General features: G+C 36.8%; 2 protein-coding genes across 3 annotated transcripts in view; both read right to left on the bottom strand.

Annotated features, from left to right (window-relative positions):
- LOC137945590 (F-box/WD-40 repeat-containing protein At3g52030) overlaps nt 1-2,823 on the bottom strand; it is a 29,361-nt gene extending 26,538 nt beyond the window's left edge. For both annotated transcript variants that reach the window (XM_068791530.1, XM_068791531.1), the window contains exons 1-3: nt 2,650-2,823; nt 2,126-2,314; nt 1,645-1,699 (exon numbers count right to left, since the gene is read on the bottom strand). In XM_068791530.1, the coding sequence (XP_068647631.1) occupies nt 1,645-1,699; nt 2,126-2,314; nt 2,650-2,792 (387 nt within the window). In that variant the 5' untranslated portion in view covers nt 2,793-2,823. The remainder of the gene's footprint in view (nt 1-1,644; nt 1,700-2,125; nt 2,315-2,649) is intronic.
- Nucleotides 2,824-6,668: 3,845 nt separating this feature from the next.
- LOC137945619 (aldehyde dehydrogenase family 3 member H1-like) lies at nt 6,669-13,847 on the bottom strand. Its single transcript, XM_068791564.1, has 10 exons — nt 13,442-13,847; nt 11,734-11,802; nt 11,533-11,629; nt 10,335-10,541; nt 8,975-9,090; nt 8,775-8,879; nt 7,938-8,110; nt 7,752-7,842; nt 7,502-7,651; nt 6,669-7,157 (listed from the first exon to the last, which is right to left on the bottom strand). The coding sequence occupies exons 1-10, from the start codon at nt 13,670-13,672 to the stop codon at nt 6,918-6,920; spliced, it is 1,479 nt and encodes a 492-aa protein (XP_068647665.1). The 5' UTR covers nt 13,673-13,847; the 3' UTR covers nt 6,669-6,917.
- Nucleotides 13,848-14,376: the final 529 nt, after the last annotated feature.

Genomic DNA, 14,376 nt, shown 5'->3' with positions numbered 1-14,376 from the left:
GTCGGGTCAGGGGCAAGTTTATCAAAACCTGAACCCAAACCCGAACCCAATTCCCAACCTCGAAACCCAATCCCGCAAAAAACCTGAATCATCAAACCTAACCTCAACCCGATCAACATCCTCGTAACCCCGTCTGCACCCCGTCCTCGAAAACTCGACTTAAACCTGACCCGTCCCTGCCACCATCCCCGTAAACCCGACCCATCTCAACCTCATTTTATATCTCCATCTCATGTGTGAGTCGAGTAAGGGTCAAGTTCAGGCTAGGTTTGGGAAAATCTATCCCCAACTAAAAACCCGACAGTTTTTTTTCCCTACCCCGACCCACAGGATGAAATTAGAAACCCAAATCCAAGTTTTTCAGGTCGGGTTCCCCGTAAAACCCTACCTGATGCCCACCCCTACTCAATATGGATTACCATCAAGGGCATTCCTCTGCACCTATAGAGAAAAGTAATATTTCAAGCCCTAATTACTCTAGCTGGAACCCCCCTCCAATTCAATGTTGAAAACTTAAATTACTCCAGAGTAGACCAAGTAAAAGTTCAGATCTCACCTCATTCTTACATTAAGTTCTCCTTTAGATGTTATCATATAGATGTTATCATAGTCATGGAGGAAGAATATGTCATAAATATCAAGGAAGACATTTCTTTTCTGGCAACGATCACAACTCTCTAGCTGTTGAGCAGTTGAACGATGATAGGTTGCAGATTTCGAGGAAGTCGTTAACTGCCTAACCTCAGCAATTCCAAATTTGAAGTGGGAGTTGTTGAGGATTTCTTGCCAAGGCCTTCAGCAATTCCATGATTTGAGCCTTCAGTTAAGTGTTTGAAGAAGGTTTGCTGGTTTTGAAATCCACTTAGGAGAGGGGGGCAGGGAGTGAGAGACAGACAAAAAGAGAGAGAAAGAGAGAGAGAAGGAGATTTCAGATGCTTAGAGGATATGGGCATTAGACATCCAAATTATTCATCATTATTGGAGGATTAGCTAGCTAATACAAGGGGAAAGAGTACCCAAATGCACATCTTGCGGCTCTTCTGAAGAAAGAATATCCCAAAATGATATCTTGACATCATTAGAGATATGCATGAAGGTGCATTGAATGAGGTGACAATAGTAGGAGAGGACAAATGTGTGTTTTCTGAGACTTCTTGGATTTCACTGATTAGCTTTAAGCCAATAAGATCTTCCATCATCATGGATGAGCTAACAGTCCATATAAAATGGCTCTCTGTGTAATTGTCAATGGAAAATAGTGTCGATTAACAAACAAAAAGACGATCTGGACTTAGAGATGGAATGATAATTGTATCTAGCCTCAGAAGCAAGACACAGTGACTCTTGTTGCACTGCCAAATCTTTGTGGATTCTGCAATATGCAAGACTATGCATGTCACACCATGTCAGAAGCATAAAATTTCATTGTAAGGTTTGGCAAAAATGGGACACATGCTATGGCTAGATGTGGGCAAAAGAAGTGCAAGTGGATCAGGGACTTGAATAATTAATTAGTTGAAACAGGTCAATGATATTCTATTTGTTTTGGAATGGGCGCCAGTTTTAATTCAGTGATTGAAACTACAACAAAAATAGGCAAAAATGACAAATATATAAGAAGAAGAATGATATCAAGAGACGTACCTTATCTCCTCCACCAGTAACAATCAAGCCCGTCTTCATACGACATTGATTGATCCTGACCAGGTAATGACTTAGAATATATATAAGATTTACCGTTCACAAATACCTCAGTATCATTTTTGCCTTTTTTTTTTAACAAATGCATTCACTTGATTACTGATGCATAGCACAACCATGGATATGGAGATGGATATGATAGAAGGCAAAAATCAAAGAATCACCTTGTTTAGTTACATTTAAAACTTCAAAAAAGGTATCAACATTTGCATCAGACCTAAATCAGAAACTAACATGCACCTGAAGATTAAATAGAATTTCACAGGCGAAATAGAATAATAAGACCAGACAGAATTTTACTGTCCTGGAGCTTTTTCAGTATTAACCTATCTTCTTTCAGCTCAGTGATCCAAGGAATGAACGGTTAAAAGATAACTAAAATGAGATGTATCAATAAACTTAATTTTAGATTTATAAAACATACCCGACAGAATGTGTCTTCCATCGATGAACCTCAACAGAGCCACTAACTAATGCTACTTTATGTTGCTCCATAGCAAGGTCCTCAAAGTACTCTTTCAATAATTTGTCCGAAGGGACTGAAATGGTTGGACCCAAGCTCTGTTTGAAGTATAGTTCTTTGAATAAATTGGAGGAATTGATAATTTTGTGCCTACGAATAGAAGGAAATGAACATGGATATGTTAGGAAGCATCCAAAGGAAAACATGTAGAAATTTCTTCAAGCAATAAAGTAAACAAGTGAGCTGAGAGAAGTAGTATCCCTTTGTGCTCTTTTAAGCGTGGAAGAAACACCTAATACCACAGAATTAACTGATTTTTATTACCTAACTTGATTAAACTACAAACGGAGAAGTCTTCTACCGCGCATTAAGCTTTCTTCACTAAATACTGTAAGCTAAACCCACATTCAAGATACACAATAAACTGAGATTTAAAATTTTAAACATTAAAAAGATGAACATTGTGGAGAAGAAGAAAAAAAGACCATGATTTACAGACAGCGGAACACCGGACAAGATCAAAATGGTTAAGACTGGCGAAGATGGAGCACAGTAACTCTGGTCCCAAGAAATGAATGGGAGTAGCGGGAACGGTAGCAGAATTCAGTCTTCTGGATTTCCCTTCCATCTCCTTTTGTTCTCCTTCCCTCTCGTTTTTGTTCTCGAATCTCAAAAGCTTGGAGGAGGGCTCTCTGGTACTTTTATTAGGTAATTATTAAATACGACTTTTTTATACGAGAGATATACAGTACGAAAGCAGTTTCTACAGAAGCACGACCATCTCGGCCGTATCGCGCCATGTATGCAATGTCATGTTACAGATTGATACACGGAAAATATTTTAGTACTAAAGCATAATATTATTTCAAAAACTAGGCACAATCATTAGGTAAATGGCTTTAAATTTTGTCTGAATGCTCTTAGACAAATGTTTCCCCAGCTAGTGCTACCATATCATATTAAGGGTTCTTTTCCATATGTGGTAAAATAAATATGGTAGCTTTAAACATTGGCCAAAATGAATTCTTTAGATTTTAATGATAAATTAGTTATGAAATATTATAAATATTAATATTTCTTAAAAATAAAAACTAATAATGTGTTGTTTAAGAAAAATTGCATAGGATATATCAGGTAGGGTTGTTAAATGATTCAGCGGCACCAGTCTCGAGCTCCACTTAACACAGTGCACATACTTCAGAAGGGTGACAATAGAAGGAGACTTCATGAATAATTTTTTGAAAATGAAAGAGGAGACAGGATGAAGAGGAAACTAGAGAAGAAGGAGACCAATGGTCTTTGGTCAGAAATATATTTATTGGATTCATTAGCGCGCCATTTTTCCAAGGAATGCATACCTGCTTGAAAATTCTTACTTGAAAAATTGAATGATTTTTCATGCAAGGTTTTCCGGCCATGATAGGCAAAAATTACTAGCTAATAAAACTTTGGGACATAATTTTTGCTCGATCTAATTCTTCCTACGACGTTTTCTTCCTCTCCAAACAATGCAACATTGTCTTATCCCAACGTTGTCTCCTCTCAACAATATCTCTTCCTGTTCTCGATCTACATGTAATAGTCCTCTTTCGCTCTCCTCCCTTTCCGCTAACTCTTACTTCATGATGCATAGATTTCACGAAAAAGGCATCTTTGCCATTGATTGTGTTAGTACCTTAAGACCTCTCTCTTTTTAATAGGAATAGATTTACATACCTCCCTTCTTCTCAATAATCATAATGAGTTATTAATCCTCCACAACGGTATACCCTTTCATTGATATAGTCTACCAATATTCTTTAGTCCCCTCAATTTTACATTATTTGTGCCTTATCAAGTTTGTTGGAGATTTTCTGACTTCGTGTGGGATGTAGTGCTATAATTCAATGGCAAACAACTTATCATGCACGACAAGCCATCAACACATTATTACAATGATTCTTCGGCCCCGAACTTAATAGGTTAAGACATTTGCATTTTTCCTCCAATTATTAACTGAAATACTACTTCCATTTTTTTTGTTTAGTTTTGTGGAAAGTCAAGAAGGGTGGTTAATGTTGACATAGATATGTTTGCAAATTACTGACTCTTTATATCTTTGTCACTTTCAATTATAGAGAATGGAATTAGTAGTGATGATACATACACATTACTGGGACTAAGTGGTTGAATAAAAATACTACTATTCCATGTGATTTGGTGATAGGGAATACTATTAAGGAATAATATTAAGCTAATGTACAGAGTTATCATGGTGTTGAGAAATAGGGCATTTTAGAGGAATTTACCCTAAACCGGATAAAAGGGTGAAAAGTTTTCACTACTTCTAATTGAGTATATTTGATAAAGATAGTGCTCATTGTCAAAGAAACCTTTGAATAGAATAATGTGTGTCAAAGAATTGTGCTATTTTAAGACTGTGTTAATGCGCTGATGGGAATATCTAATGCATGGTATAGTATTAACAAATGAGTTAGTGAACTGTTATGGTTTCTGATCATGGAAGTGAATACCAGGAAGTTGTTCCAGTTGTTGCCATTGTTCAGCTTGTGTATCCTGCACCTCTTTGATTATGCTTCTCAATTCTTCATTGTTGGATGTATCCCTCATGCTACCCTACTCTGATACCACATTTTTATGGTCTCTAGTCATGGATCGAGTAACTCGGAGTGGGATTGGTGAATCCAGCGTTGTAAGAGAGTTGTTGCTCTTGGTAAGGAGGAAGAGAGTCTCTTTTTTTTCAGCTTGGCTGCTGTTCTCAGTAAGGGTTGAGAAAGCCTTGCCGCTCTCGAACAGGAAGGGGATAACTAGTCAGTTAGTTATTGAGTCCTCAACATGAACATAAAGCATATTTCACCAAAAAAAATGTAGCACTAAGGTGGAACTTTGGTATGAAATACTTGTCCTGTGATTGCAAGTGTTTTTAGAAACTAGATCAGACTAGTACTCAATTCTTGAGCGCCTTCCTTTTTGTTTGGTTTTGCTCAACAAAAATAAACCATAATCAGAGGATTCATTGTTTCACCTGGAGAAAAATACCGATTTTCCTAATTCTAGTATTGTTTTATTTGTTTATGTTTCTAGTATTCTAGATTATGTTCTCTTATAAAAGTCTTTGTTTGGAGTTAATTGCACACATAACCTAATGACTAGTTCAAATGAAGTCGAATGAGAAAGAGAATCTAAAGAAGATCAAGCAACCGAGTAAGAGATGAATTGATGATGCATTCTACAAAAGTCATGGAACAAGTTGGAAGGCTTCAATTCAAAGAAGTAGGTATCTAAAATCTATGAATGAACTATCCATGTGATTAACAACTCATTACAAATTTTCTAAATATTTTAACCTAAATTTTAAGGAAGATTTAGTCAATATTTGCAAAGGACGAAACTTTGTTTTTGAATTGTAAATTTGAAGTAGTGGGTGCGATGATTTGAAGTTTGTTGGGGCAATAAAAAGGGGTTGCTACTTATAATTGATTAGGTATTAGTTTTCTAAATTCAAGTTTTATTGCACTCAATTTTCAAAATAAAAGTTTTATTGCCCTAATATTTTGAAATATTTTGATTGAACTTGGTCTAGCAAGTCTCAATACAAAAATTCAAATCCTTGACTAGTGTGCTTTTATTGTAAAATCATATGTTAGTTGAACTGCTTGAGTAACAATCCCATTGATACAACCACTCCTTTTTATCGAGCTTAAACTTTAAAATCTGGTCAATCAAGGACCTTTGAGCTTCTATTTACATTGAATAGGTGCTAGGGATTGATGCGCCTATTTATTATGCATGAATTGTGAAGTCTGCCTATTAAGTGGCATTGATTGGCCTGGAGTAAAAGCAATAAGCTCTTGCTCATTTGGTCACACATTGGCAAGGCATGACCGTTTTCCCACCTCAAGTGAATTTAGAGAAGGAAGAGGTTGGTAAGCCTTATTTGTTATTGTTGCGAGTTATATGTCCTTGTAAACGTAGGCATTTCTAGTGTGGGTTTAGGCATTGTGTGCCTACTGAGCTGCTACTAAAAGTTTCCAGTTTGGGTCTGGGATGGATTGCTCAGTGGATCATTGAAAATACCATTGTTTGTTCTAGGTTGGAAGCCTAGTGTGTCGGATTAGACTAACTGATTGTATGCTATTTTAAACTGGTTGTTATGGTCAATTGATCGGTATAAGTCCCTATGTGGGTAGTATTGTAATTTACCTTAGAGCCGATTTACTATAGATGTCGTAGGACAACCCAAACTTAGTGGAACTCCTAATTGTAAAAACACTTTAGGAGTGGACTAGAAATGTGTGAACCACTATAAATTATGTGTGTATTTTTTTTTATATTGCTTCATACTTATTTTGATCATGCATGCACATACCTTGATTGTAAAATTACATGTGCACATACACATATAGAATTGAGTTAAAAAGGAACAAAATTAGGTGCAAACACCTTGGGAGCGCATGTGGAAATCCATGATAGAGTTGTGAACCACTAAATTTTCTATGTTGAGTATAGATTGCTTGACTTCTTTGCTTCAATGAAGAAAAAGACAGCAAAGTCACTTATTCACTTTCACAACTTATATATCTGTTTCAGGAGTTCTGCCTTTCATTACAGACTTGTCTCTGGTTTATGGAATTAAGCACAAGGCTATGACATATGATTGAAGAGCAATCTATTGACCATTATTGTCTACCAACTTGGATATAAATCAGACAGCAAAACCCCCTACCTTGTACATCAACAGATTTTGATAAATTCAGGTTCTAGGCCATCCAAGTAGAGCAAAAATCAGGCCGAAGAAGTCCCCAGAGAGCAGAGCCTTCAAAACAGCTTTCTTTTTGGGTGTAAATGGTGGGTACCTTGCAGAAGCATCTGCCGCAAAACCTCGATGGAGGACGGCCTTCTTGTGACTAAAAGCATCGAATGAAAATTTACCGTGGTAATTTCCCATTCCACTCTCTCCAACTCCTCCAAATGGCAGGCTGTGAAGTGTGAGCTGAATCATACAGCAAAAGAAAGACGAAATATATCAGGATGCAAGGAGAACATGATTACAATACTTTCAAAATGTTCATAAACATTTTGGTGCTCAACCTAATTGCCTATGGAAAAGCTGTTGATTGGATGACAGATTTGTTGAACAGAATTGTACTTTTGGAAATCGAATGGCCCTGGTTTCATATAAAAGTTAAAAATGATGATTCTTTTGATTTCACATGCAACTAAAAATACGAGGCCCACCCACTCTTAAACCTGATTGAACCAATTTGAACAGAAAACAACCAGGCCTTCTGGTTGGCTTCACAACTTTGAGACAGAAGAGAGAGAGAGAGAGATTACATGAAGTGCAGTGTCATTGATAAGCATGCCCCCAGCCGAGATTGTTCCAATGAATCTCTGCTCTAGCTTCTTGTCCTTAGTGAAGAGATAGGCAGCAAGAGGTTTGGGTCTTGAGTTAATCAGATCAAAACTCTCCTCTATATCATCAACCTTGCCAATTCAGAGTAGTGTAAGCCTCGAAATATGATTCAATATTACAACTACCACCAAAAGTTTAATCAATTTTTAAAATCTAATTCCAGGAACAAACCGTGATAATGGGGAGTAAGGGTCCGAATATTTCCTCCTTCATTATTAGAGAGTCTTGTGGAACATCCAGAAAGATGGTGGGAGAAATCTGTCTATGATGGCAAAAATTAACTCCTCAAGACATGTCATTTGTCTTAAATTCCAAAGGCTTATGACAATTGAAGCATTGTACTGATTATATACTTACAGGCGGCTTTCATCTCTTTGACCTCCATGGACAATTTTGTCAGAAACTTTATCTTCATCCAGAAGCCCAGTCAAGCGGTTATAATGTTTAGAGTTGACAACACGTGACAAATCTTTCGAGTCAAGGGGATCCTTCCCGTAGAACGTCTCCAATCTATGTTTGAATTCTTCTATCTGTCAAAATGGCAGAAAGATGGAATATAGAAAACTTTAGTCTCAGAAGGATCTCACATCCCACAGAAATGTAACATTCAACCATACAAACTTCTTTGTAGTTTATGGCTGTAGGGTATTTTTATCAGCATTAGACAACCAAGTCATCTTGAAAATTTTCTTCAGGAAACCATATTTTTATAATAATACCCAAAAAATTTCAGGAGTTTGATATCATTGAGCACCACATCATATTTCCTAAGTTTCAATATTTCTAGAACATTCATCTATTTTATCATTTTAAGATTTTTTTTACTCAAATTTTCTCACTTCTCCATAAATAGAAATTACCCAGAATTTTCTTCAAGTTTTATCGATTCTTTTCTTACTCTTAGAGAGTCCACCTCAATATACATCTCAAATTTCTTTTTAAGTAGACTAATGGAGCCCATTGAGTTTAAGTATTTAAACTAAATGAATTTTCAATTAACTTGAATATATGAATCTTTCTTAGATTCACTTATGTCAATTTTATTTTTGTCTGTTATAAAGAGAAGCTTTATCTTGTGGAATTGCATCTCATTCATCAGACAGGAGTGGTTGCTAATGTAACTAAAAAAATTTAGTTCTCCAAAGAAATAAACAATGAGAATTTCTAGAGCTTGATCCAGGACTTGTTACCAACCAATTTTGGTGCAAATGATTTTGTTGTAATTATATAATCTGGGGAAACACAAGTTTGTCCATTATTGCAACCCCATTTCCCTGAAATAATCCGCTTCACAGTAACCTAGGAACATCAAAACAAAGACACAGTTAGGCTTTAAATCGGATGCAATATAGTTTAGAATGGTTTGTTGGTATCGATAACAAACAGAATTGTACCTCTAAATTGGTATTTGGATCGACAACCGTAGGAGACTTTCCTCCTAGCTCCAACACTACTGGTGTAAGATGCTTTGCAGCTGCTGACAACACAATTTGTCCAATTCTTGCACTACCTGTACCAAATGTAAGATCAGCCAATTACAAATACAAAACCTTATGTAGGAGATCCAAAAGTATTTCATTCAATGTGATGGCATAATTCATTGTGAGATATTTAGCTCTAAAAGGGGCCAGGTGGTATCAGAAGTGTTATTAGAAATTGATGGCCATGTGCTTCTCTCGTTCTTGGCAACCATTGGTGAGGCTGAATCTACTTTGACTGAAGTTAGTGCTGCTCCTCAGGGTATTCAGATTTTTAGGGAGAATTTCTCTCTTCCTTTAATAATTGAAGGGAATTCTTAAGTTGTTGTTTCTTAGAAAAAGGGTATTTTCAGAGCCTCCTAGGAAATTTGAAGCCTTTTCCATTGCATTGATAAGCTGACCTCTTCATTGCAATCCTCTTAGGAGCATGTTCCTTGCTCAGCCAATTCAAAAGTAGATTCTCTAGCTAAGGGGAATATTTATCATCAACATCTTGCTGTTAACAACGGCTAGCCAATACACCCAACAGACCGATCTGTTAGGTGCAGAAAGCTACCGCCTACAAGAGTGGACGGAACCACTCTGACACCCACCCCGCCCATTCTTGACAGCCTCTCACGGGATTCGAACGCGGGAGGCATGCCCAGCTCTGATACCATGACAGCGGCTAGCCAATACTACCCAACAGACCGATCTGTTAGGTGCGGAAAGCTACCGCCTACAAGAGTGGACGGAACCACTCTGACAACTGTTACAATGAAGCCCTCCCCTATAGGCTTTGTATTTTCTTGTTTCTTCTGTATTTCCTTTTTCTCTTGTTTGAGGCCTTGGTCCCTTTTTTTTTCTTATTTTGTTGTTTTTTCCTATAATAAAATTTCCCATCAGTCAAAAATATATTTTGCACTACAAGCATTTTGCCATTGTACAGCTGCATGATACCTACATTACATTAAGTACTTCCATATTCCAGACACAAAGAGAGGAAAAAGGGCAAAAAATGCATGACATCAAACGGTCACACATTTTCCAACTCTCTAACTTTAGAACTCAAGAACTGAACCACATCTTTTTTAAAGGGAATAATGCTCTATGCATAGCATGATTTTATTTATCTCTTATAACAAGACATCTTATGCAGAAGACAATTCTAAGACAAGCAAAAAGTTATGAAAGGAAATGAAAAGCTAAAAGAATTTACAGTTGTTTATTTTTATCACATCTTAGGCCATAAAAGAACCTATGAAAGAGTAAAGGTAAATGAGAATTAGACCAGAACCTGTATAGATTATCTTATCCCAACGCTGATCCAGAAGAAGAGAAGTTTCCGCTCCAGACCCCTCAACCACTCGAATGGCAGAGCTGTCAACATATTTTGGCAAAATTCTTGCAAGAAATGAGGATGTAGCAGGCGAAACTTCTGATGGTTTTAAGACGACAGTATTACCAGCTGCAATAGCTCCAATGACTGGATCAAGAGACAACACTGGAAAGAAAATAAAGGTAAGTATGTATCTTTGCTGGAGAAAGAACCATCCTTTCATAGAACCACTTTTTTAGCTTGAGCTTGCATAACAAAATGAAATAGAACATAATCAATCTCAATATTGAGTCCAGATCCACCCCACAAAAAAATTGAAAAAATCAGGAAATCTCTTCCCAACTATTAAGCATGAAATCTTTCAATCCAAACCAATCTCAATATTGAGTCCAGATCCACCCCACAAAAAAATTGAAAAAATCAGGAAACCTCTTCCCAACTATTAAGCATGAAATCTTTCAATCCAAACCAATATGGCACTATTCTCCTTAAAAAAAAACTCACAAGTCTCACACAATTAAACTGAAACATGGAGCACATCTGTAAGTACAGACTGGAGGTGTCTTTTAACCAAGAAGTGTTTCCCAAGGATCAAACCCACAAGAATAAAAGAAAGGATTCAGTCATATGAAGCAAGTTTTATTTCACAACAAAAAGGCTCTGCTTTGAGGAGGATAACTGGTTCAAAAATTCCAATATAAAAGGGTTCTCCTGACAGAAAAAAGATAGCAATCCAGAATGTCCTTGAGCAAAGGGTCTGGAACTTCTTTGAGAATTTAGCAGAAAAATCTCCGTGATTTCTTCGGCAGCCTTGAAGGCCATGAATCCAGTAAACCAGGTCCCTCTAAAATAAGGAACAGTATACTTGTCTAAACAAAATCCTTCTCCTGACTGTTTCATTCTTGATTAAATTCATCATGAAGCCCTTCATGTTCTTAGTTCAAATTGCTCTATATTATAATGCTTTTGATGCAACCCAAATAACTATATAAACACAACATTTTGTTTGTTAAAGTTGCTAAAATTTGTATCTTTTCACTCAATCATCACATGGGGGTTTCAAGTGTGAGGTCTTGAGTTTAACTCTCACCAGCTATGTGTACATAATCACCATTAAAAAAAAAAAATTAAAAGAAGTTATTGGGTTTTCACATACAGATGGGATAATTCCATGTTGAAATGATCAAGACAACACCCAATGGTTCAGAAACTATTTCTGCTGATGCCGGATAGACTGTCAATGGAGTTTTCGCCTGCAAACAGGTCTACAAGTTTATCACACTGGATCTACTAACCACCATCACATGGTCATAGCCCTCAAATACATGAGAAAAGGAAACTAAAAGATTGTAATCACCTTTTCAGGTTTCATCCAATGTTTCAATTCTTTGAGCATTGTTTGGCAGGAGGATTTAGTCAAAGAAATCTGCAAAATGAACCATAATTAGGTATGGGTTTAGAATAATTGGTATAATCACCAAAAATAGAAAAAAAAATTTAGCTACAAATTCTTCAGCACAGGTTAATTCCCCATAGGCAAATATCTTCGAAATTTATTATTTGTTTTGTGACAGTTTATTATAAGAAAATTCTCATTGTTATCAGCAAGAAAAAGCTTCTGCTTTCATAAGTAAAGGAAAACTAGTCCAATCAACATCTTATTTCTTCAGGTCGAGTTTTAACGATTATGATATTTAACTGACCATAATGGTCACTTCCAAAAGCATTCTAGTATAGTGCATAAAGAAGATATCTACTTGAAGAAAACCATTTCTCAGCACATAGATAAACTTATATAATTCAACGACTGAGTATGTTAAGGACAGCAGGAGTTTCTTTAGAGATCTGAGTAGAAGATGTAGTTTAAATTATAAGAAACTTATCCATAATTTGGGACAAGCAAAAAAAGAACGAAATAAAAGACTAATGGAATAAAAAGCAACACCACTCATACAATTGAAAAAAATACCACTCGTACAACTAAAGATTCTTCTCAATATCGTTGCAATGGTCTCTCCTCCTCTTCCTTCTTCTAACGAGGTGCTTGATTGCGGTTATGAGAGGTTAACCAAATAAAAATAGCCTCTTTTGTTTTGAGGAAATCCTGCTTGTCGTTGTTGCTGAAATATTGCAGACAACAAAGATATCGAGTGCCTATAGTGCAGGGGATGAAGAAGATGCCCAGCATAACCCCAGAGAGTTTCATAAGCAAATCACAGGTGGGTCCATGTTTAAACCACTTTTCTTGTGCCTAACTGTGAGAAATAATTCTAGATTGTGAAAATATCATGGAGTAATTATAAACAGCACAAAGATGTTGCTTGCTCCTTTAATATCCTTGGAAGGTAATCAGTGAGAACTAACCGACGCTGGTTAAGTAACACACATTAAGATGAAAAACGCAGCACATTTATTTTGAATATTTGCTTAACAAAAACTGTTTGGGAAATCACTCAAAACTTCGCAGCTGTCTCATACTTTGTTGGCAAAAGTATACGTGATAACTTGCTCCAAATCAATCTAAAGTTGTAAAATTTCTCTTTAAGAACAAGAAAAGGAGGACAAATGTGGTAAAGTTTCTCATTGGGAAGAAGAAAAACAGGACATGATCTTCACTATAGTTTACCATGTGGAAAACAATAAAGCAAATTCATATATTAATCAAATTTCAGCAATACTTCGTCAACCGCCCAAAACTATTGGACGGATATTAAGGCTAGAGCGGCTTAACAGCTAGCCTCATCCAAAAAGCGGACACAGCCACGCAAAAACAAACGACTGGAGTATGATTTATTCCAAAAAACACTTATCTCAACACAAAAATGAAACCGCCGAACGCGAAGTTTCCATCCACTGGCCGGTTAGAATTATATAATTTCAAAACTAAATATTTTTTTTATTTTTTCCCAACGCAGACTTCTAATTAACAAATACAAATCGAATGCGTATCGTCAAAATTTGTCGATCACAAAACAACACAAGAACTCAAAACAGATATAGAAACAAAGCGACTAACTACTACTAATCCAGTACCCACTAAAAGAAAAAGTGTATACTATACTGACCTCGTGAACAAAGGATTCAATCTCAGGCTTGTTCAAGTCCTGGCGGAGCGCCTCCAAGATCTCCTTCTCACGCTCTGTCACCAACTTCTCCATCATCCTCAACTGCGAGACTCTCCATCCGTAGTCCCTGGTCTTCCCGGATGCATAGATCTTCCGGAGGTCACGCACCAGCGAGGACGCCGCATCGGAGTCGAACTTCTGAACTGCGTTTTCACCCACCTCCGGCTTCATGGCTCGCAGTCGCAGTCAACGAAGAACCAGCAAAAATGGGTGGTATTGAGAAGACCCACAAGAAGAATTTGGATATAAATGCATCTGCGAGGCGTGCGGGCGATTAAATTTATGTAAGAGTATGAAAGCGAGATTGCTGGAGATGGGATGACTATGAATTCGACTGAATTTTCTACATCCGATGGCGGATTGATTGATGCATACAATTTGACAGCTCTCTGCCTCCTTCTGCAAGTAAAATGTCTACAAAAACGGTAATCATTAACTCACACACGACAAAAGCAATTTTTTACATCCTGGGTTTGTTGCGGTCGGGCCGAGTTGGCTGCTTTCCGGTTCAATGGTTTCTCACTTTTCACCAACTAATAATGATGACGATGAGGATGACGATGACGATGACGATGAGAAATATAAGATCTCTCGTTTTGTTCTCTTAGTCTTTATTTGTCTTAGCACCCATTTATGTAATAATCTAAGTTTAGTTATTATCCGCCAGTATTTTGTCTGTCTTTTTTTTCTCTCTATCTAATGTTATTGTTGCATAAAATAAATCAACACTCTTTCTTCAAGCTGCATCTTTCACTTCCCTTCCATTTTAGTGTACTCCTACCAAGAGATGAACTTCATGGCATGCATATGAGCAACATCAAGAAGTCTAGGAATTGAAACCTCCATGTCCTTCTTTCACAAATATTCTAAACCGA

Source organism: Aristolochia californica, unplaced genomic scaffold (genome assembly GCF_029961685.1).
Source record: "Aristolochia californica isolate CCGP_79_NKW_82.1479 unplaced genomic scaffold, dmAriCali1.0.hap1 SCAF_12, whole genome shotgun sequence".
NCBI lineage: Eukaryota > Viridiplantae > Streptophyta > Magnoliopsida > Piperales > Aristolochiaceae > Aristolochia > Aristolochia californica.
The sequence above is the reverse complement of the archived record's forward strand: the minus strand, read 5'-3'. Positions and strand labels throughout refer to the sequence as shown.

Bases quoted from the DNA above. Each gene is read 5' to 3' on its own strand.
- LOC137945619 (XM_068791564.1), bottom strand. From the start codon at position 13,672: ATGAAGCCGGAGGTGGGTGAAAACGCAGTTCAGAAGTTCGACTCCGAT. The intron at 11,803-13,441 runs GTCAGTATAGTA...TTCATTTTGCAG, and splicing joins TTGAATCCTTTGTTCACGAG to ATTTCTTTGACTAAATCCTC. The intron at 9,091-10,334 runs GTTCTGGTCTAA...CATTTGGTACAG, and splicing joins GGATAAGATAATCTATACAG to GTAGTGCAAGAATTGGACAA.